The 23,728-nt window shown below is 36.0% G+C and overlaps 2 protein-coding genes and 1 long non-coding RNA gene across 4 annotated transcripts; all 3 read left to right on the top strand.

Moving 5' to 3' along the window:
- The first annotated feature begins 808 nt into the window (after positions 1–808).
- LOC110732577 lies at positions 809–2,979 on the top strand. The gene is made up of 2 exons (XR_002513503.1): positions 809–1,200; positions 2,433–2,979. It is a non-coding gene; the product is annotated as an uncharacterized LOC110732577 (long non-coding RNA).
- A 2,283-nt stretch (positions 2,980–5,262) lies between these two features.
- Positions 5,263–13,720, top strand: LOC110732576. Of its 2 annotated transcripts, XR_002513502.1 has the most exons (8): positions 5,263–5,431; positions 5,523–5,612; positions 5,720–5,874; positions 7,326–7,446; positions 7,655–7,774; positions 7,938–8,008; positions 8,108–8,413; positions 13,450–13,720. XR_002513502.1 is itself a non-coding variant. In XM_021912531.1 (7 exons), exons 1-7 carry the CDS (start codon positions 5,339–5,341, stop codon positions 8,337–8,339), a joined length of 882 nt encoding a protein of 293 aa, XP_021768223.1. In that variant the 5' UTR covers positions 5,263–5,338; the 3' UTR covers positions 8,340–8,936. The 2 variants fall into 2 exon arrangements, 1 of the variants encoding a protein (XP_021768223.1); XM_021912531.1 differs by lacking the exon at positions 13,450–13,720 and having other exon boundaries at positions 8,108–8,936.
- Positions 13,721–15,733: 2,013 nt separating this feature from the next.
- LOC110732575 (protein ENHANCED PSEUDOMONAS SUSCEPTIBILTY 1-like) lies at positions 15,734–17,684 on the top strand. The gene is made up of 2 exons (XM_021912530.1): positions 15,734–15,815; positions 15,905–17,684. The coding sequence occupies exon 2, from the start codon at positions 15,926–15,928 to the stop codon at positions 17,438–17,440; it is 1,515 nt and encodes a 504-aa protein (XP_021768222.1). The 5' UTR covers positions 15,734–15,815; positions 15,905–15,925; the 3' UTR covers positions 17,441–17,684.
- Positions 17,685–23,728: the final 6,044 nt, after the last annotated feature.

Here is a 23,728-nt window from a genome sequence, read left to right as displayed (position 1 = left end):
TAGATTATTAATATACAATTTATTTATTTGAATAGTAAAAATCAATCTATTAATATATTACAAATATTTGGTTTAGAATTTTATTTTCAATCAAATATCAATATTTCTATACAAATGACGGATACAAAAGGGGATAAAAATAATCAAAGAGACCTTTATCAAAGGACAACGTTCTTTTTTGTTGTACATTATTACTTCTAATTTCTTTAGATTGTCAAGTGATTATTAATCCATAAAATACCCCTAAACGGATGTCAGGTGATTATTTATCATGAGTAGAAAATTCAAATAACATATATATTTTAAAATTCAATAAACAACTCTGCGTCGCACGGGGCACAAAACTAGTTTATTAATAAAATGATATTCGAATTTAGCCTAATACAAACATTACACATTGAATCAACGAAAACATTTCATATAACTTATGATCGTGATCTTGCACTGTGGAACACTTTCTACTTACCTCGCCGGAAAATATAGCCTTTTAGAAGAGACAATATAACGATTTGGTGTAGCCATGAGGATGATTTTTATTTTATTCAAATAACTGTATTTTAGAAATTGGTAAATTTTACGATCTTGCACGAGTTGATTGATAAATGTTATAAAACTAGTTGTTTAACTGATGTTGTAAACGCGTTGTATCAAACATACAACCTTAAATCTTAATTTGTTGTCAATCTATCAACAAATGACTTTTGGATGTTTCCACCCGATTCACCCTTAGGGCTAATCCGGATTCGAGCTCGATTCTGGGTGGTTAGGTTTCAATCCCCCCCAATTGTTATTGCGAGGGGCCGAATACACAATACTCCCTACCAAATGCAGCTCCAATCACTATTGCACCAACAACCAATTAGTATCAACAACTGTGTTTTTTTTTTTTTTTTTTTTTTTTGAAATATACCAATAAATGACTTTAAATAGCATAAAGTAGTATAAAAACATAAATGTGGAGCCAAATAATGGTCACACTAGATCTGGATCTAAGTGTTAATTTGGAAATTGGTAGTTCGCCCATTTATCTTCATCCTCCCTCTAACAAACCTCACTTTCCTAACTTTCTCTCTCCTCCTTCGTCTCAAATTTTCCGACGCTTTCGCTTTCGATTTACACGCCCACTTTCTCTCTCTGCATCGCACTGGTGCCTGGCTTTTCTGTATCTCTCCAATTTCTTTCTCTCTCCTAATTAAAGAGGTATTACTTCCCTTTTATTTCTCATGTTGATTTTCGAATTGTTGAAAACCTTAACTTTTTTCCGTTTTGAATTTTGTTTGTTTTCATTTGATTGATGTGAATTGTGTTTATATATGTGCTAGTTAAATCGTTTGAATTCAGTGGATAATTTTCATTCACTGATTTTGTTAACAGATTATTGTATCGCTATTTGATGATTAGATATTGGGAATTTCGTTCTTTGGTACGTAGATGATTAGTGTGGAGGAGGGATTTTGTTTTGTTATACTAAGAATATTTTATTTGTATTGAATTGCTGGAAATTATTGAGCTGACTCGAGTGATTATTTTTGGATGATATTCCGGAAAATTTGAGGGTATAGTTAGTTTTCCTTCTATTTGGACTTCGCTATCGTAGCGTTGATGGTGTAATTTGAACTAGTGATGTGACAATTAAAGCTGGACAAAGTGAAAACTGATATTTGGTAGAATTTGAACCAGGGATTGTTTGGAAGTTAGGATTAATTTGAGCTTATTTGGGGGAAGCTATGTTAGTTGATGTTCTGTATCTTTTTTCGTGTTGAAATGGTGTTGATGGTAGGTACGGCGGGAATTTGTTCTTACAATCTGAACTGTCATCTCCACTGTATTAGATCATGGAAGCAACACTGAACCTTGTTAAACTAGCACCAAGCTTGATTGTTACTCGTAGAAGTTTGTGTTATTGGATTTTATAGAGATTTAATTATTGGATACCATCATAGGTTGAATGAATCCTCCTTGCGTTCATGCTTTAGTGCCTATAGATTTTATTGAAATGAAGGTTGAGGGATCCTGTGGAATGAGGTAAGAAAGTGGCTGGGTAAGCTAAGATCATGGACTAGGTCTTGCCATTTAGGTATTGTGTCACTAAATTTGGTCATCTAGTCCATGGTAAGGTTGCCGCTCTTTCTCCCCCTGAACTAGATTTCAGTTTTGTGAAGCATCATCAGTTCATCATCGTGTTTACCAAATTAATTATGAATTACTTGAATGTTGCGTTACTTGGCTGCTGCTTATTATTTTGCCATTTTTATGTGAATTTACCGGACTTTGCCATGTTTTAGCATCTTTGATTGTCATGAAGATTAAATCCTTTGTGTTTCTCAGGTGTATCTGATGAGTAATATTGATCAGAATATTTGCAAGTCTGTTTTTTGATTTCCTGTGCATATCATGAACCTGACTGAAAATATACTGTTTTGCCTTAGCAGTCTGAACAAGGCGTTGGTGCATCAACCATGGCTCTTGATAATGCCATATCTTCTCCTCATAGACGAACTCAGGGAGCGTTTGTTTCATCTTCGCCTCACAAAAAGTTTTCACATAATGACATAAGCTTCACTACACTCATCCAGCGTCACCGTTTCCTTCTAGTAGCTCTTGTTCTTTTGGTCGTACTATGTACTGTATACCTTTATTTTGCAGTCACAATGAGTTCAGGTGAATCATGTTCTGGTTTACTGGGAACAGAGAGAGCGTTGTGTCTTGAGAACCAAGGCAAAGGAACCTTCAACAAAGGAAAATTGAAGTTATTCTGATGAACGACAGTAAACTGGGAGTGTGAATTTTGCATTAATTGGCTATTATTTGTTAGTGTTATACGCACTAGTTAGTCCTGGTTTGTGCTATTTATTCCAAAATTATATTGTATACATGCAATTGAAGTTGCAATTTCTTCAAAAAAAAATTGTAATTGTGATCACTGATGAGTGATGACCCCTTAAGGTTGGGTATTTATAGGCGCCTTTTCTTTTCTAACTGGCATTCCTTAGCAAATTTAATTGTGTTGATGTTGATCCAATTATATATACCACAGTTAATTAAGTCCACAGTTGGTCCAATAATAGTTATTAACAGAATTTTGCAGTAAGTCATTGCACAGGTTTTGTATACATTAGCAGAGCAGCCATATTATACTCCATATGCAACAATTTAGTTCAAACTTCCATAAATGCCATCTTTATAAGTTGATTTTTGTGGTTAAAGGTTACTAGAACTTGTAAAATACTGTATTCAAGTCTGTATTCAAGTTCTGCTTCATATTGTCTGTGTAGCAACTTTGACTATTAAGTCGATCCCCATGTACCTTCATACTGAATTTTTTCAAGCATTATACATTTTCCTTAAATTAAACGCGTCGTGTCAAAAACCACCAAAATGTTTTGCTTTATCCATTGCTTTAGCTACATCAAATTTTTCGAGGTTATATATTAACCATTTGAATATGCAGCATATCTTTAAAACTAATTCTAAAAAAAAAAATTGAGATTTTGTTAGATTTAAATTATAGAGATTGATTATCAATTAAATTGGTACAAATCTACAAATGACAAATTTACTATAAAAAAAATTAAAAATTCATTTGAACTTTTTTAAATAAAATCCTTAACATTAAAGATTGGCACAAGTAGATTTATAAACACAACAATTTCCTCTCACCAAGCACAAATATAAAATGAATTAGTTTAATCAGTTTAAATCTTAACAAATACAAATACTTCCTCTGTCCCAAAATAAATGACACAATCAATTTTGCACACATGCCGATGCACTATTGATTTTATTTTTATATAATTAAATATCAATGAAAATTATTTTAAAAATTACATTATGAAACTTTATATTAATACCTATATAACAACATATTATATGATAAAATATGTTTTTATTATGTTAGTAAAAAATTATGGTCAAATTTTATTTTTATTTTATTATCATTTTTTTTAGGACAATGGTCCAAAAAGGAGGCAAGCTCCCAACTGACTAAAAACTACAAAGCGAAACTTTGTGAACGGCTTGTTGAAACAAGTAAGAGGATTGAGGAAATTATCGTCGATACTCGTCATATGGTGTTCCAACCTTGTTCCCTTGCGTTTTCTTTATCCTGCAAAAACCAAACCTATAGTTCCTCTTACCTTTCTTGTTCTTCACCCTTGACCTGATTCCTCTTCCATGCTTCCTCAACGTGGCAGAGAACGTGAAATTAGAGTGTGGTGGAAATGACTGTACCTGTTCAAGTTCAAGAATCATGGGATCTTCCTCATTAGAACCTAAGGATTCCACTTCAATTCAACAATATTAGTGGTAGTTATATCTCCCACAGGAACCTTACTCCTCTCATCGATAATTGAACCCTCATTGCTGCTAGAAGTTAGACCAGTAGATATATGATCATCTAACTTCTCAACGGCAGCAATGTTGGGCTTGGGAAGTCCAACAATCTGGCTGACCACGATGGTGCCCAGAGGTCACTTGGCCCTTTTCTTTTGGCTCTTCTTGACGCGGTCCCTCTTTTCTGGCCTCATCATCACAGTGGGCATAAACAAGGTTTCAGAAACTTTGGAGTCCTTTGCCTTGTGGAAATTAGGATGCCTATCATGGGTGGTATTTTCCTTCACTCGTACAATCGTCCATGAAACAGCAGAATGTTTGAAGAAACTCAAGGTTTTCCCTTGACTCAAGTTCGAATAAGACACATCTGAAATCTTAAGGGACTAATTACTTCTCGATCTGTTGAGGAAAATATGTATTTTCCTCAATCCCTTGTCCTTAGCTTGCCTAGAATTTTGGTTGTTTGGGGAGTTGGTAACCTCATTGTCCCCCTTATCCAAATTAGTTACGATAGGGATAAAGTTCTCTATTACCATCTCACTAGCAGCGTCTATGTTGGGTAATTCCGTAACACCACTCTGGACATCACTACTAGACAACCTGTTAGATTTTAGACTGACAACAGACTCGTTAATCTTCCCCTTTTTGTTGAAGATGGCATGTGACATGTCGGAATCCTCAAATTCTCTCTTTCCCTTGGGTTGTTAGCTTTAATTGTTAAACCCTCCACTTTCTCTATTTCACGGCGGATATCCTAGTTGTTAGGCTCAGCCTTGAAATACATAAATAGTAAAAAAAAATCTAACGTCCCAGTTATTATGGGACGGAAGAAGTAGTATTCAAGAGTCTAGACATGGCAAAACCCAAGACTAAAAAGGAGGGCTAAAATTGACAAATAAAAAACCTCAGCTGCTGTTATTTTGGCGGGAACAGAGAACAAGTGTGAAAACTGCAAAGCTCCACTTTTCTGAAAATTAAAGACCAGAGAAGAGATAGTTCGGCGTCAATGGATGCCACACTACCAGATTTAGTGAGTCAACTCGACAACGTTCAAGGCTTTGTCGATGCCCTCACCTCGGTTCGCTGGAAACGTCATCAGGTCTTTCTTCTTACATTTTTCTCTCTCTCCAAATTTTCCGAACTAAATTAGGGTTTCGTTTAATCTCAATTTATGTTCTTTTTAACTCCAGGATGCGGTGGTGGAATTATCGGAACACGGCGTCGTTTTGATTGTTGAAGAGACTGGTTGTCTTCAAGCCAAAGTCTATCTTCAAAAAGAGGTTTTCATTTCAACTCTGTCAGCTAAGAATTGAGATTGCGAGTTTTTATGTGTTAGTGTGTATGACCTAATTTTATTGTAATTTCAATTTGATTGGGGTTTTTGTAGTTGTTTGTGAATTATGAGTATACTGCTGAAGCACGGCCTCGATTCGGGGTGAGTCTGGGGCTTTTGGTTGATTGCTTGAATACATTCTCGGTTCCGGGACACTCGAGCACGATTGAGCTTCGGTATCCAGGCCCTGATATGCAGCTTCTACTCAAGTAATTGTCCTTATTTGCTTTGATGTTTAGTTAATTATGATATATTTTCTTTTTGTAGCACTGTATTTGTCAACTATTCTGATATGAATGACCTTAAAATCTGTATAAGCGTAGTATATAGTGAAAATGCTATACCGAAATGTTTCAGTAAAATGCAGTGAAGTAGAAGTTTTAAGTGTCATTGCGAAATCTTTCTATATAGTGAGATAACTTGAGTTGTCAAATATGTTTGTTGGAGGTTGTGAAAAGTCTATAGGATATGTCACATTGTGATGGAAGTTTAAAGGAATGTGCAGTTGATTCTTGTTGCCAAAATGGTAAATGGTGGGAGCTAGGTTTTGATGGGAAACCTAAGTAGATTTCGACGATGATTTTTTGCTTCACAAAGGTAGTACATTTTTACCTGATGGTTGTAGTCCTTGTTACTCTACCTTTACTCATAGGTTATTAGAATTTAGTGCCTCAAATCAGAATGAACATAGGCTGAAGAATTAATTAGCCGGGTTTGGCTCTTGGTTCTGCACAAGTGCACAGTGGTGATCTAATGAGTAATGATCTGTGTGGCCGTGTCCTGGTGCTGAGTTAGTTTGTGGTGCAGAAGAAACAGAACAACTATGAACTTTAGGAAAAGAGTGTTTCACTCTGGCATGAAGCTTATGCATATTAAGAACATTAAGTAGCATTGTGTCAAGGTGTCACGTGAGATTGATATTCAAAAAGGTACTACTAGTAGTGTAATGCTATGAAAGCGAAGCATGTATAGATGTTGTGAGATTGTGGTATTTGAATTTAATTAATTATAATGGATTGGCGCAAAAGAAAATTTTTACATTTTCCCTAAATTGTACATTTGTACTTGTATAAATGGGGCTTTAAGTTTGTTTAAGATCTCCCTTATAAAGAAAGTTTTAAGTTTGTTTAAGATTTCACTTATAAAGAAAGAATCAGATGCTTATTTTTATCTGTTTGAAGATCCTTGTTAGCTGTTACTTTTCATTTCTTTTCTCAGAATTCTAACTACAAGTCTATAAGGCAATTACTATTCTTCTTGTAAGTTTTGAATCCTTGAGTTGCATCTTGGCTGGTTATCAACACTGCGCTGCTGTATTTTACTGGGAGTTAAAAATCTTTCTTGTGTTTAAGAACTTATAATCTTGTCCTTGAGCATTAAAATTCCAGATACTCAAAGTGGCTGCAAATGAAAAAAATAAAGGAGCTGACCAAGAAGGGATTGAGCTGTTGTTATTTGAAACAAAAAGACTTTGTTGATGAGAAACTGATTGCAATGCTTTCTCATGGTTTATTTTTGCCGATTAACTTAAAGTTCCCAAAGATTGCTTGATAATTAAAAAAAAAAAAAAATGATAAAAAGGAAGAGTGCTGGATACACCAGCACTTCTAAACTATCAAACTGTTTCATTGCTTGATTTCTATGTTGTTTTTCTTATTAGGTCTGTTGATTCACTGGATGCGTGCATTTATGCTGAGATCAGAACAAGAATCCCAGATACTATATCGTGGGACTACAATTTTGAACCTTTGGGTACCACCCCTTTAAGCTTCACAGTGAAGGTAACTTCTTGAAACTGATCCATGGTGAAGATATGATGTTAGTTTATACAATACACTGCTATGAAATAACATATAACAGTCTTTAAATTAGGTTTAAGACTTTAAAATAATTAGATATTACAGAGTATCTTTGAGAAGGCATATGTTTCTGGATATGTTAGTTTCTTATTAGAAGGCACACATATATTCTAACCTCAGTGCATTTTAGTCTGCAGCTCTGAAAGAAGCCATTGATGATCTGGAATGGCCTGGGTCAAGCATTAAAATTACTTTGCAGCCAACTCCTCCTTCTGTTACCTTTAGAGGTGAAGGTCATGGTGATCTACAGGTAAGTTTAAATGGTACTGACTACTGAACTTGTTTGACCTTTATGTGATTAAGCCTTTGTCTTTCTCCTTCACACAGATGTACTTTTTCTAGTAATGTGAAGGGTGAGAAGTATGTGATTTTGATCAGTTATGGTAACAGTTTGAATCTTGTTTATTTTGCAGATAGACTTCATGTATTACGTAAATACTGACCTTTTGGCTGCTTTTAGCTGTGATCGGGAAGTGTCTCATCGGTACATATTAATGTCCTTTCAATTACTTACTAAATATTTCGGTTTCATTTCATTAATTCATTCTATGATTCAACGTTGATTGTTAATATTAATAAACAGGTACAAGTATAAATTTCTGCGGGCAACAACTTCAAATATACCAAGCAGTGTTGTCAAAGATAACCGTGGAAGCAAAGTTTCTGTTGGGAGAGGAGGAATACTAAAAATTCAGCATTTGGTTTCCATGGCAAGACCAGCACACTCACACATAGATTCTGCAGGTTATCAGCCACCTAGCAGGATAGCTTACATAGAGTTCTTTGTCAAGCCAGAAGAAGTTGACGATGATTGAGTTCTCTTTAAGCCCTTCAACGATGACCACCTTCTGTTGGCCATAACTGCCGCAGCTTATACTTCTTCATCAAGGTTTTTATCTTAAACTTTGATATCTTTATGTGCAGCAATCCTCTTCTCCCTCTCTCTCTTTTTTTTTTTTTTTTTTTTTTTTTTTGTGTGTGTGTGTGTGAATCCATCCTGACTGTATATGTGTTAATGTGGCATGATCACAGCACCAGTCCAGGTAAAAAAGCAAACGTCATCAGTGAGATGCTCACTTCTTACTGTATAACTTACACCAAGGAATAACTTGTCCATTAAACATGACCATCTAATCTAAGCCATATTAATGAATGGAATTGTTAGAATCTCAATTGATAAATTTTACAGAATGGTCGGATGTAATTGTATAAAATGTTTCTTGCAATATATTTCTATGATGAGATATTTTGTTTCTTAAAGTTGTGAATTTGTGATGCATCATATGACATGCATCAACCATATTTAGTCTAATTATAGGTGTGTTATGCTGCTTAGTAAACCTTAGGTTTGAGAACTGAATGGCATGCGGTCACGTATGGTAGTATACTAGTATATGTCCTTGTAGAAGTATAACACAAGTTCTAGCTAATATCACGGATCCTCCCTATATGCTATTAGTGCTTATGCTCCCCAAGTTGGTTAAACGACAATTTTGGAAGGATTTAGAAGAGAAATTATATATGGGAAGTGATTTAAATGGGCATGTTGGGGTAAGCCGAGATGGGTTCAAGAGTGTTCATGGAGGCTTTGGGTATGGGCCGAGGGACGCAAGTGGTGAGGCTATTATGGATTTTGCCGAAGCAGATGACTTAATTTGGGTAATACTAGGTTTAAAAAGCAGGATTCCCACTTGATAACTTTCCGGAGTGGAGCAAATGCAACACAAATAGACTCCCTGCTCACAAGAAGCACGGATAGACAAAGTTGCTTAAATTGCAAGGTTATCCCAAGAGAGAGCATGGTTACCCAACACCAGATTTTTGTTATGACCATTCGTTTGAAAGAGAAGGCGAAGAAAAAAGGAAGACAAGAGGAGCCAAGGATAAAATGGTGTACTCTAAAGGATGCAAATGCTAAAGTTTTTACAGAAAAAGTAAACAAGGAGGCTGATTGGGATGGAGAGGTGGATCCAGACATGATTTGGTTACGAATGAAGAACTGTTTCTTGAGAGTGGCTAAAGAGGTCTTAGGGGAATTGTTATATCAATATAGTGCTAGAACAAATTCTAACCCTAGAATTTGATAAAACAGAAAATTATAAAGAAGAATAATATAAAATACACTTCCAATCAAACACCAACAAGTTTAGAAAATACTAAATACAGAAAATCAATCTAAACTATAAGTATGAAAGACTATACTTGCCTCTTCCTTGCCAAAAGAACAACCAAGATCATGAGAATACCATGGACCACGTGAGTCTTCGAATCTTGATACTCGTCTAAGGCGTGAGAACACTTTCCTAAAGCGTTAATCTCCCCCACAACGGTGCTTGGGTTGAACTAGAAACACGCTTTGAGATACAATAGACGAACACTACACTCTAAGCACTTAGATGTGTAGAAAGATGATCAAATTCTCAAACTATAGACTTAGAAGATGAAGAATCAAAGAAGAGATTGCAAGTTTCTTCTTTAAAGGTGTAGAGAGCAAAAAATTTCAGAGAGGAAGTTTTTCTATCCTTCTGAAAAACCAAAGCCCCTTTACGGTAATAAAGGAAATAACCGTAGAAAACCGAAGACGAGCGAGGAGGCGCGGGCGCGAGCGAGAAGGCGCGGGCGCGCCACCACAGCAGCGCAGGCGCTCCACCATGGGGCGCGGGCGCGCCAACCCAGCGCGCGGGCGCTCCTCCTCGATCTTCCAAAATTCCAACTTTTCCAGAAACCTGACGCGATTTTGTCGCGGTTTAGGCGCGGGTCGCGCCAAACCATGGCGCGGGCGCGCCATCCGGAGGCGCGGGCGCGCCTCCTAAACTTTACAGTTTTTCCAGAAACTCAGCGCGATTTCGTCGCGCTTTTGGAGCGGTCCGCGCTTGTCTTTCACAAGCGCGCTAACAAGTGGAGAGATCTCTCCACTACAACACTCTAAATAAACCAACAGGAATAAGGGTGAGAACTTCGATGCAGAGAGATATTTCTTGGTGGAATGAAGAGGTAAAAGCAGTAATTAAGCAAAAAAGGGAATGCTATCAAGCCTTGGGAAAATGTAGGAGCGACGAAACCTTTGCAGCGTATAAGGAGGCTAAGAGTAAGGCAAAGACAGCTGTTTGCCAAGCGAAAAAAAAGGCTTATTAGGAGGTTTATAAAAAGCTCGACTCTAAAGAGGGAGAAAAGATCATTTATAAGTGGCGAAGAGAAGACAAGAGGCGAGGAAGGATATTGGCATGGTAAAGTGTGTCAAAGATAAGAACCAAACTGTTCTAGTATAAGATGAGGACATTAAGTGGAAGGGGTACTTCGATGAATTGTTTAATGGAAGTCATGGAGTTGTGGTAAGAGATGCCTCTGTGAGTGATGAAGAAATCAACGTGGAGTATGTGCGGAGGATTAGGAGAGTAGAGATGGAGATTGCACTAAAGAAGATGAATCCTAAGAGAGCTGTTGGCCTTGATGGTATATCAATAGAGGTGTTGAGGTGTTTGGGTAAGATTGGTGTTGATTGGTTAACATATCTCTTTAACAAGATATGGAAGGCTACAAGTATCCCGCAAAATTGGAGGAAGAGCACCTTGGTCTCGGTCTATATAAACGAAGAAGCTTAAGATTGTTCAAGGGATCAAACTTATGAGTCACACTATGAAGTTGTGGGAAAGAGTGATTGAATATAGGTTGAGGGCATGCACAAGCATTTCGGATAACCAATTTGGTTTTATGCTGGAGAGATCTACTATGGAAGCAATTCATTTAACAAGACAAATGATGGAGTTTTATAGGATAAAGAAGAAGGATCTTCATATGGTCTTTATTGATTTAGAGAAGACATATGACAAGATGCCAAGAGGTGTACTTTGGTGGGCAATGTTGAAGAAAGGTATCCCACGAAGGTACATAGACCTGGTTAAGGATATGTATCGGGATGTGTCAACAAATGTGAGGACATGTGGAGGGTTGACAAAAGATTTTCCTATTACAATTAGATTGCATCAAGGGTCTGCATTAAGCCCTTTTCTTTTGGTAATGGTTCTAGATGAAGTAATCGGACATTCAGGCCAATTCAAGATGAGGTTCCATGGTGTATGTTGTTTGCGGATGATATCGTTTTGGTCGATGAAACTAAAGATGGGGTTAATGCCAAATTGGAGCAATGGAGGCAAAGGTTGGAAACTAGAGGGTTTAAGCTAAGTCGGAGTAAGACTGAATATTTGGTATGCCGCTTTGGTACTCGGATGGGGACAAGCGATGATGTGGTGAGTTTGGATAGAAAGGACTTGATCAAGAGTGAATGTTTTAAGTATCTTGGATCGATTATTCGGAAAAATGGTGACATCATTAAGACATGACCCACAGGTTTAAGTGGGGGTGGCTTAAATGGAGAGCGGCCACGGGAGTGTTATGTGACCGAAACATTCCTTTACAGTTGAAGGGGAAATTCTACAGGATTGCCATAAGACTAGTGTTGCTCTATAGTACAATACAGAATGTTGGGCTTCTAAGAAGAAGCACATTAAAAAGATGGAGGTTATGAAAATGTGTATGTTAAGGTGGATGTGCGGGAACACTCTAAGGGATAAAATTAGGAATGAGGTTGCTCGTAAGAAAGTGGGTGTGGCACGCATTGTAGACAAACTAAGAGAAAAATGCATGCATTGGTTTGGGCATGTAAGACGAAGGCTTGAGGGTGCATAAGTACAAAGAGTGGGACCATGGAGGGGTAAAACGGGGGAGAGGGAGACCGAAAGTGACTTGGTTGGATGGAGTTAGGAAGGATATGAAGTGTGAATTTGCATGAGGATTAGACATTTGATCGAAGGGATGGACGATGAAGATTTTTGTCGACTACACGTAATAATCACTTTTGGTTCATGTAGCCAACCCACTTATGGGATTAAGACTTTTATTGATTGATTGACCCCTATATGTTAGGTTAAATTTAATTAGGGCCATTCTCAGACACTGGGTTGAATCTCATGATTACTTGGCTTATTGACTGTTAGCTAATTATTTTTCTCCTCTTTTTCTAATTTAAAATTGAAGGCATTAAGGAGGCTCCCAATTTTTTATGCTACTTAATTAGAAAGTTTTCTTGTAATATATCTAGTCATAAGGTTCGGTATGTGAAATTTGGCGTATATTAATAGTAAGGCTGTCAGGAAATGCTAACGTGTTTTCCAGCTTCACAAATCCCAAATCCCTGTTTGGAATGGGTTGCTAGACAGCGTCTTGAACTCTGGGACCGATGTCTAGACTCTAGATAGTAGATAGCTAGATAGTAGACTCTATATATATATACAACGTATTTTTTTTTTTTTTTTTTTCTGAAGTCTGAGTTGAATTTTCAATATTGTACAATATATCTTATATTGAAAAATATTCATTCTCCAAGTAGAGATGGCAAAAAGTCGTGTCGTGTTCGGGTTGATTTCATGTCATTTCGAATTCGTGTTTTCTCTCAATAACTTCGTGTTCATGTCGTACTGGTTTTGGTCGTGTTGTCGTGTCGTGTCAGAGATTGCCAGCTCTATCTCCAAGTATGTCGATATTTGTATTATTTAATTTGTTCATTAGTGTATCCTTAAATGTTTATTACTTCCTCTGTTTTTTTTAATTGCACCATTCGCCATTTTACGCTTGCCGATGCGAGAGGTTGTTATATACACCCGGGTGCACCGTACACCCATAAGTATTTGTTCTCATTTTGATGATTGTTTTTCATTTTATTATCAAATAAAGAACAAAAGTTAACCTTAGGTTAGTTGGGTATACGGTACACTCGGGTATATATAATAAAATACTATTCCGATGCAATACTTTGGTCATTAATATCTTTAATTATACTTAGGTGAAAATTATAAAAATAAGATATTTGAAAAGTAGACATCGAGACGAATCTAATGAGATTTTACATGTCTATGTTTTTCTTTGCAGATAAATCACAAAATATGATGAAAGAAGGTTGTGTGATAGTATAAAATCCAAAATGGTGCAATTGAAAAAAAACTGAGTATTCAGAATTGTTACTTTACATTAAAATATGACGTCATTATGTAAGGGTTGGTCAAAGATGACACAAAATGGCCCGACCCACAAAGGGGTTGCTTCCTTCGCTAGTTCGTAGTTCGTACAGAGTAGCAATTATAATCTACAAAATACGGAGTATATTTGGATAAACGGATCACTAATATGTATCAGATTTGAATATTAAATACCAAAAAATAAATATGATTAAAAATCCCAAAGAATCAAGATATAATTGATCCTCTGTGTCTGGAAATATTAAAATACTAAGTTAACAAGAAGCACGAAGGAATATAATACTAATATTGACTATTATTAGTGGCGGATTCAGGATTTAACGGATAGTGTGTCATTAATGTTTACCGACCACATATAATTCAATAATAAAGGCATGGATAAATATATAAATTGAGACTTATTGCTCACAATTTTTCATATTCACGATAATATCCAAGTTAATACTCCGTATCTAATTTTTTTTTGAAATATCCCATATATACTTGCTTTTTCATGAAATTTAAGTCTTAATGTGAATTAGATAAATCAATGTATTTTTGTCCAACTATAAAAACTTGAATCATTCAATTAATTACATCAAATTAATAATACATCGTAATATATATACTAATTCCTATTAAAAATAATTAACTGCAAATATCAATTGATAAACAATTTCTTCAAAAAAAAAAAAATAAAAATTGACAAACAATTTCAATGGCAATCATTTTTTTTTTCCGTATCAACTGTAAATTAATAATTGAGAAATTTATCATCAATAGAATCAACTCTAATCATCAAACAAGAACAATACCTTATACTCTTCGAATGAAATGAACAGTAAATGAACAACAAATGATAATTCAACAAAAAAAATAATAATTCAACAAAAATAAGCAAGTAGATTGACTACTTAATTCGAAAGGATTGGAAAGAAGGAATACCCCTCTTAGCCTCTTCTCCCAACACCACCTTGAGTCCATGACCCCCATCCCCTCGTTCACAGCACCGCCGCTGCAACCGCCACATATCCACCGCAAACTTCTGTAAAAGCTACGACTTTTGTGGTAGGGTTCTTCTCCATTATTTCACTTATAAACTAGAGGTCTTTCTCTTCCTTAAATTTAATTTAAATCTGTAATTTCATCAATAATCTAACATCACTGTCATACCTGAATTTTAATCTTCGTTTAACAAATTACTTAGTTTCGTACTATTTATTCATAACTTCTCCCTTGTTTTTTTTCCCCTTTTAGAAACTTCAATTCTTCAAATGACTTTTTATCTTATACTTGTATGCAATATGAATTGGTGTTCATTATAAATCATTAAAAATGGGTTTTACTGACTTGATAAATTGACTTGGTAAATTGGCATGGTGAATGGAGAGAGAAAGCAAAAGAGGGGTATTGAACTATTGATTATTAGTTTGGGGAATTGAAAATGTTTTTGGCAATTTGTGAGTGAGGTGGGATCGAGATAAAAAGATGAAATATTTGTATTTTAATTTACTGAAGGTCTAAACTGAGTTGTACAGTAATTTTTTTCGAAAAAAAATAGTGTGTTCTGTGACCCACTATGATAATAAGTGAGTCCGCCCCAGACTATTATAAAATACTTAAGTTAACAAGAAGCACGAAGAAATATAATACTACTCGTGATGTTGACTATTATTGAGTATCTTGATTGTTTTTTTGGGATGTACATTATACAGATAGGCCCACAAGGCCTGTGATGTTGTTCAGCTTCGCTAGTAACAACTCTTACTCAATGTTAATATTCCATTACTCCGTAGTCCATACAATAGAAAAAGACACAAAATACAAATGATTTTAGAGCGTTTCCAATTGTTAAACACGTCACCTTTTGAAAGTAAGAGTGCACGGTAAAGGAATCTCTACCTCCAAATACTCTAATTTAATCGGCAGTATTCGAATCTTAGACCTTTACAATGTGAGATAATAACCTTAACTTGAAAAGTCAAGTCTCGCATAGTCGCATGGTATATAGAAGGATAATCAAGCTCTAACAATTATATATATAGTGTACACGTTGGTCAGGCTCAGCTAGAGTAGTTTGTATTGCCCACTTTTATTAGTTTATATTAATATCTTAGTCAATACTTATCCCTTCAATTCAGAGTAGTTCTTAGCTTAGCCTAACTGAATTGTATATGCCTATATAAAGGCCTATAATATTAGTGAAGAAGTTCTCACACTTCACCATTGAATTCTCTGAAACTATTCTCAAACTTTGTGTGTCAAAGCTTCTAGTTTAAGGTTTGTTTTCTTATTGATTTGGAAATTTTGATTTGTGTATGATTTTGTTGATTTTTCTAACCAACCTATCAATCTTAATTCTCATCCAGTGCCTTTTGCCTACATACATTATGTGGTATTATCGCTGCAAAATTGCATCCATTCATAAATGGTCGAAAGGAATTACTCTTCTTCGAGGCGCGACAGCTGCTACATTCATATATACACCTAAGGCCTACTATGGTGATTATATGTGCTCTAAAGATAAGAAAAATCCTGATATTCCAGTGGCTAAGTGCATTTCTAAATATTTCATTAAGCCAAACCACGAGGTTGAGGAATCAAAACAACACTATCATTTAGCTCCTCATGATCTCTCATTGCTTTCTTCCCACCACATACAATTTGGTCTCCTATTCAACAAACCATCACACACAAAAAATCAAGCCTTTTCGATCCAATTGTTCCTTGAAAGGCTAAAGAAATCTCTTTCTCTCACCCTCGATCATTTCTACCCACTAGCAGGTCGGCTTGTCACCGAGGTAGATGAGGACAAGCATGAAAGCATAGTGTATGTAGATTGTAACAAGGGTCCTGGGGCTAGATTCATTCATGCCGCTTTAGATATGACCATTTCTGATATTCTCTCACCAAAAAATGTTCCTTTAGTAGTTCAGTCATTTTTTGACCTCAATGAAGAGACTGTGAACTACGACGGAAGTTCAAAACCTTTGTTGACGGTTCAGGTCACTGAATTACTGGATGGTATATTTATCGCTTGTTCGGTAAACCATTGTATTACAGATGGAATTTCATACTGGCACTTTTGGAACATATGGTCTGAGATACATAGAGGAAATAATGATGAAAACCATATAATTTGTGAGTCACATCTGCCTGTCTACACCCGTTGGTATCCTGATGGGCATGGTCCTAACCCGTTCCGGATTCCCTTCACTCACCCAGATGAATTTGTAAGAAAAATTAAACCTCCTCAACTTAGTGATCGGATATTCCATTTCTCATCTGAGTCTATAGCAAGGTTAAAAGTCGTAGCAAACGAGCAAGGTTATGCAAAAAATATATCTTCTTATCAGTCCTTGTGCGCTCTTGTTTGGAGGTCAACGGTTAGAGCAAACCGCCTATGCCACGATCAAATTATCCATAATCACTTGATGGCGAACAACAGGCATAAATTAGACCCACCTTTACCAAAGTATTATTTTGGTAACTTTTTTCAGCCATTTACAACAAGTGTTACAGTGGGTGAATTACTTGAAAATGATTTGGGATGGGCAGCCTCATTGCTGCACCAGTCTGTGGTAAGTCTCAATGACAAGACTGTGCGCGGATTTGTCAACGAATGGTTGAAGTCTCCATTTTTTTACTACCATGCCGAGGGACTTGACCGCAGCAATGTAGCAGTGGCAAATTCACCAAAATTTGACATGTATGGTAACGAATTCGGGTTAGGGAAAGCAATAGCTTTTCGTACCGGACATGGAAACAAGGGTGTTGGGTTGGTGTTTGCTTGCCCGGGAAGCGAAGGAGGAGGAAGTGTGGATCTAGAGATATGTTTGCCACCTGATTCGATGGATGCTCTCGAATTAGATAAGGAATTCATGGCCTTTGTTTCATTGCCATAGTAATAAGGATATATGGATTAATTAAGGTACGGTCTATAAATAAAGAATTATGTGCATGGAGTGTTATTTTGGGTAACAGAAGCGTTGTTAATTTCTTCTCTTATTGTTGATTTTTTAGTTTTTCACTTTGTTCTCCAGTTGTTTGAATAATTTTGTGAGTTTATATCTTCCTTAACGTTTTTGATATACACGTACATACACTTGTCAATATATATTATACAAAGTATTATGATTGCCATTATTGTAAGCGATTAATTTGAACAAATCAAAACATTTCATTTAACATATTAATATATAATAATATTATTGCTTGAGTGATAATATATACTAGTATCTTAGAATTATTTTTCCGGATGTACAAATAACCCATCACAAGGGCGGTGATCATTATGCATGAAAATCCACCTGGCGTTTTATATGTTCAGCTTCGCAAGTGACAATTTTCACAACGTCTGGAAGTACCCGTATTTAATATTGATTACATTTTTAACTTATAAAGTGAAGAGAAGCGTAAAAGACAAATAAATTAGAGTAGACCTGATCTTAAATTTCGAGTATCACCTCCCCAGCTTTAGTTTAATCAACTAAATTAGTTGACATCTGTTACTTACATATATGTACCCGGAAGGAAGACTAATGTTTTAATCCCAGTATAATCAAAGCTCTAACATATTTGTAGTATACACGTTGGTCACGTTTAGGCAAAGTAGTCCGTATTTTCACCCTATTAAATAATAGTTTATTAAAAGCATAGTCATGGATAGTTTTTAAATGACTACAGTAAAATTGTAGCCATTATAATAAATCTAATCACAACCATATATATTATATTGACTAATATAAACCGTCAATAGAACCAACTTATTTATTTGTATAAAAAATTTTGACCAAAAAATTATAAAAAATGGGGCACGCACTTTCTGTTGGTTTCTCTTGTTAGACGAGTAGTTTTTTTTGGCTTTTCTCCTCAATCTTGTTCGAGTTCTTTGAAGCCATTGAAGAGAAATGGAGAGTAGGGTTTCCCGCAAAAATCGTTCCGCATATTCTTCTCTTATCAGTTTGTATACAAATTACGGAATGAAATTTGAAGTCTATAATACATGGAAGAAGATGAAGTTAGTGTTTCGTAAATTGATTATTATTGATTCAGAACACATACACGCACTACAACAATACCAAAATAGTTTCCATAGTAAAGCTTGGGGAACCAGCTAGGCCCGGCCCTGAGGGTAGGCGGGGAGTGCACCCGCCTAGGGCCCAAGGATCAGAGGGGCCCACGAAAATATTAACTGTACTTAGTTAAAGGATTTCAAATCAAAATGATAATCTGCTTCTTAATGGGAAAAGTCTTTCACCCTTCCTACTCCGTAATTACACTGCATTAATTCTACAGCATTAAATTTCCACTGAAAATCTGAAATGATTAATTTTTTTTTTTAAATTTTTGTTTTGTTTTTTCAATGCAATGAATGAATAATAAGAGTAGATTATAATCCTCATCATTTGCGTAGTCTGAATATCCATCTCTTCTTCCAAATATGATGAAACTCCAATTTTTTCTTATGCCCTCTAATGACATTGTAATTATCTTTGTCTTATTGGTGGTTTTTCATTATACTGTTTATGGAAGATGAAGGAATTGAATAAATTGGGGTATTAGGCGTAATGAATTGTATTACCATGTTCACTGTAAGTTTGTAAGCTTTATTTTCCGATATATATATATACGGGGAGGTTCCGCTGAAAACAAAGCTTATAGTGAAAACTAAAAACAGAAAATCTCAACCATCCATTATTACTAACAAGATCTAACGATTTAAAAAAAAAAAATAACGTAGAGTCACTATATATAAAAATAACGTAACTGTATACAAAAATAGGGTAACTATATCAATTTTGATCCTATTCATAGAAGTCACTATATACAAAAGTAGGGTAACTATATCAATTTTGACCACATTTACATATAGGTCGCTATATACCAAGATAAGATAACTATATTAATTATAGCTTGCAATGTTGCTGAAAATCTAGCAAGATTGATATATACAAAAATAAGGTGACTGAAACAAAATTTACAACATTTCCATGATACTAAGATCATTATATACGAAAATAAGGTAACTATATATAAACTTCGGGTAATTATATCAATTTGACACCATTTACCCAGAGGTCACTAAATATAAAAATAAAGGTTATTAAAAAAGTCTATGTAGGATTCGAACCTACATCACGTGATTACACGGTGCTCGACCAATTGAGCTAATAGGCTTTCAACATGCCAAAAACTAGAGGCTTAAAAACCAACACAGATTTTAAATTTATGTTTGAGATTTTACAATAACCTTTCACACACACACACACAAAATTACAAAATTTATAACTAGTTAACTACTGCAAATTAGTTTTCCATATACTTCGTTCAAAGTTTTATGGAATACATTGTATGTTGAAGGCTTTCCCAGAACATTGTCAGTGTCAACCTTCAATTTCCATCTTTCTTCTCTGAGAATTTGGGGAATTACAGAATTAGTCAAGTAGTAGCAGCAACATCTTCATTTTGCTTCATTGCTGAGACGAAAACTGAAAGATGAAGTTTCAAGCTCTGAGTCTTAATGGCGGTACCTCTCTTTTTCCCATAACCCCCAAACCCAGACCACCGACACCACCGAAACCCCAAACCCAGACCACCACCACCACCAAAACCCCCAAACCCAGACCAACATAACCACCGACACCCACCAAAAATACCGAATCCACCCACAAACCCAGCGAAACCACCCAAAACCCACTGAAAATCACCGAAACCACCAACACCACCACAACCATCAACACCACCAAAACCCCCAAACCTAGACCACCACCACCACCGAAACCCCAAACCCAGACCACCACCACCACCGACACCACCAATTTGCTAATAATATCAAACAATTGACATACTATAGCTAAATAATCCAGTATAAAAAAATTAAAAAAAAATAAAAAAAAACAGCAAAAATGCAAAAATTAAAACCTAAATTAGCAATTTATTATCAAGATTCAGTTACAATACAACAAAATTGCATATAATTCACGACAATGACACATAAAATCAGAAGGAAAACAACAATTGAAGATCAAATCAAGTTCAAACCTAAAAAACACGATTAAAAAACCAAAAACAAAAAAAAAAACATAATCAGATCGAACCTCCAAAAATACCTTAGCCGCTTCAATGGAGAATTCAGAGTATGCTTCCGCTGCGTTTAGAGAGAGAACGAAGAGAGAGAAACACACACAGTAGAGAGAGAAAACAGAGAAGTTGGTTGAAGAGAACAGAGAGGAAAGAGAAAATAACGTGTGAATTAAGAGATTAAAGATGTCTGAAAATAAGGGGAAAAAATCTCAGCCATAAGATTTGATGTACGGCCCAGATTAACTGTTTTCATTTTCACTTTACCACTTGTTTTCACATGATCCAACTCCTATATATATATATTAATGGAACCCTATAATTCTGTAACTATGTAAGCATATTTTGTCTAGAACTACCCGCAAGATAAGGTCATTTGTGAACAACTACCCACTTTTTTTTATTTGTTTACAACTACCCGTAAGTTTGAAAACGTTTGGGTAGCACTACCCATTAACGTTTTTCGTCCAATTTACACGTTATTGGGGCCCACTTTTTAATTTTTCCCACCCAATTAACTCGCCCCCAACTACCTTCTCTCCTCTGTAATTTTTTTTCCCTCCATTATCACCCTTTTCTCTCACCTTCCTCATTTGACATCGAATCTTCACCATCATCTACCTCTCCTTTTCAGAAATTTGGCAGCCCTACCATCCCTTTCTTTGTTGTCTCTCTCTCTTCCAACTCATCTTGTTGTTTTTTTGGGTAACTCGAAGTAAATGAGTGAAACTATAGCAATGGAAAAGGGGGAAAGTGAAGTAAATACACAAATTATTGCAGCACAACAAGGACGAACAAGGTACATTGGTGTAATCACCTTAAAAATTTATGTCCTTTACCTTAAATAATGTAAAAAATGTGAAAACCCTAAATATTTAAGTACTTGAAATTGGAACCCTAATTTTTTAATTGACAAAATTGACTTGACAATTAAACTATTGCAACACTTTATCACATAATTAATTAACAATAAACTTAATTGAGGTTGCTGTTGAGCTTAGATAATTGTACATTGGTTGCTTGGTTGTTTAGCCCTGCTTATTTTATGCTATGCATGTTGTTTGACTGAATGTAGCCACATTGTTATTGAATAATTACTGTTATCAATGTTGTAAGGAGCTTCCGTCATATGTTGATATGAATATGTGAATACAAAAAGGGTTAGACAGAATATGTGGGGGGAGGGATGTTTATGAGATTGAGTTGTTGGTTGAAGGAACTTAATGTTGGGAATTTGAGGAAGTGGGTGATCCAAGCATATGATTTAGTGTGTAGTAGAGTACCCCAAAATTTCAGTGTCTGGTATAGGTTACATGGAAGAAACTTGACTAATGGAAGGAGGAAGGTGGAGACATTTGATGACATTATCAATTTGGTCAACAGCAGAGATAAATTTGATAGAGTTATAATTTGGGCCTTAGTTGAGAAACCAAACCCAGTCCAACAACTTCAACAGGGCCTAGGTCCAAGGACAAAGAACTTTAGCTTTGTACCTACTTTGACACCTAAACCAGAACCCCCAACTTTTCTTCTGTGTTACCATCTACCAGTACAAAATTGAAGCCCATTAAAAAAGAGGTTAAGCCTGTTAGGTGGATCTTGAGGTTAGTTATCTCCCAAAAAAGGCAAAGTAGATGATGATGATGATGATGATGATAGGGAAGCTTTAGTGATTACCCTAGCTGAGTATAATAGCCATTTTAGGCAGGTACAAAAAAGCCCAATGTTATCCTCACAATGCTTAGAACCTTATTTGCCTCCTTGTCCACAAAAAACAAGCCAAGAACAAAACCCTTTCCCAAATTCTTCTTCTGTACCTTCTGTGAACCCTAGCAGCTCTTCCCCTCTGCAAAAACCTACCCCAAGAAAGAAAACAGTTGCTCAAAAGGGGAAGTCAAAGAAGAGTGTAACTTCAAAGGGAAAGCAGGTTAGGAAAGAGGGTACAAGAAAGGCTGATAGAAAGAGAAGTTCAAAGAAAGTGACTGAACTTGGGGTTGATGGTGAGGACTGGAGTGGGGAGGGTGAGTGATCTGATGAATCTGAGTGGTCAGATCTTGAAATTGACTTTGGGTTTGGAGGAGAGGACATGTTAGAAGAGGAAGCTGATCAGAGAAGTGCTGAACCTGAGATAAGGGAGGAAGCTGGCAATGAAGGTCATGTGGAAGAGGTGGAATATGACTCTGAAGAACTAAGGAGTCTTCAAGGCTCAGATGAAGAAGTAGATTATAACCCTTATTTTAACCCAGAGGTTGATTTCAAAAGAAGCATTAACTTTGTGAAAGGGTTAAAGTTCCCCAAATGTTGAAGTAGTTAGAAAAGCAATTAGGTGTCATAGCATTGAAAACCATTATGACTATTATTTTTTGCATAATGGGAAGGCTAAGGTTAGTGTGTACTGTAAGAACAAGTGTGATTGTCCATGGGAGAAGAAGCATGGTAAGATAGTGTGCACATGTGTATCTGAGAACAAGTGTAACTTTAAAATACTCTTGAGGCAATTAAGAATGGATGATACACTACAGGTGAAGAACTTGAACTTAAACCACACATGTGGCTTTCACCATAAGAGTTCAAAGGTCACATCAGAGTATTTAGTAGATAGGTATTTAGATGAATGGAAATCTGATCCCACTTGGAAGCTTAAAGTGTTCATTGACAGGGTGTACAGGGATTTGGGGGTTCATATTGGATACTATAAGGCTTGGTTTGCCAGGGCAAGGGCAAAGTTAATTCTGTATGGAGATTCTGCTGAGGAGTATGCAAGAGTGTTTGATTATGGGTTTGCTGTGCTGAAATACAACCCAGGATCTTCAGCAATTATTGTAATTGAAAGGCCTCCACCCAATTTTCAGAAGATGTATGTTTGTTTTGAAGCCTGTAAAGTTGGATTCAAAAGAGGATGCATGCATGTTATTGGAGTAGATGGGTGTCATTTGAAGGGTGTTTTCCTAGGGATGATACTTGTTGCTGTGAGTAAGGATGGCAACAACAATATCTACCCAGTAGCTTGGGCAGTGGTGGAGGTGGAGAACAAGGACACATGGATTTGGTTTTTGGAGCTGCTAATGAAGGACATTGAGAAACCAAGGGGAAAAGGGCTGACATTGATG

This window comes from Chenopodium quinoa, unplaced genomic scaffold (genome assembly GCF_001683475.1).
Source record: "Chenopodium quinoa cultivar QQ74 unplaced genomic scaffold, ASM168347v1, whole genome shotgun sequence".
NCBI classification, from domain to species: Eukaryota; Viridiplantae; Streptophyta; class Magnoliopsida; order Caryophyllales; family Amaranthaceae; genus Chenopodium; species Chenopodium quinoa.
This window is presented reverse-complemented; position numbering and strand designations above follow the sequence as displayed.

Bases quoted from the DNA above. Each gene is read 5' to 3' on its own strand.
- LOC110732575 (XM_021912530.1), top strand. From the start codon at position 15,926: ATGTGGTATTATCGCTGCAAAATTGCATCCATTCATAAATGGTCGAAA.
- LOC110732576 (XM_021912531.1), top strand. From the start codon at position 5,339: ATGGATGCCACACTACCAGATTTAGTGAGTCAACTCGACAACGTTCAA. The intron at 5,432-5,522 runs GTCTTTCTTCTT...TTTTAACTCCAG, and splicing joins TTCGCTGGAAACGTCATCAG to GATGCGGTGGTGGAATTATC. The intron at 7,447-7,654 runs GTAACTTCTTGA...AGTGCATTTTAG, and splicing joins CTTTAAGCTTCACAGTGAAG to TCTGCAGCTCTGAAAGAAGC.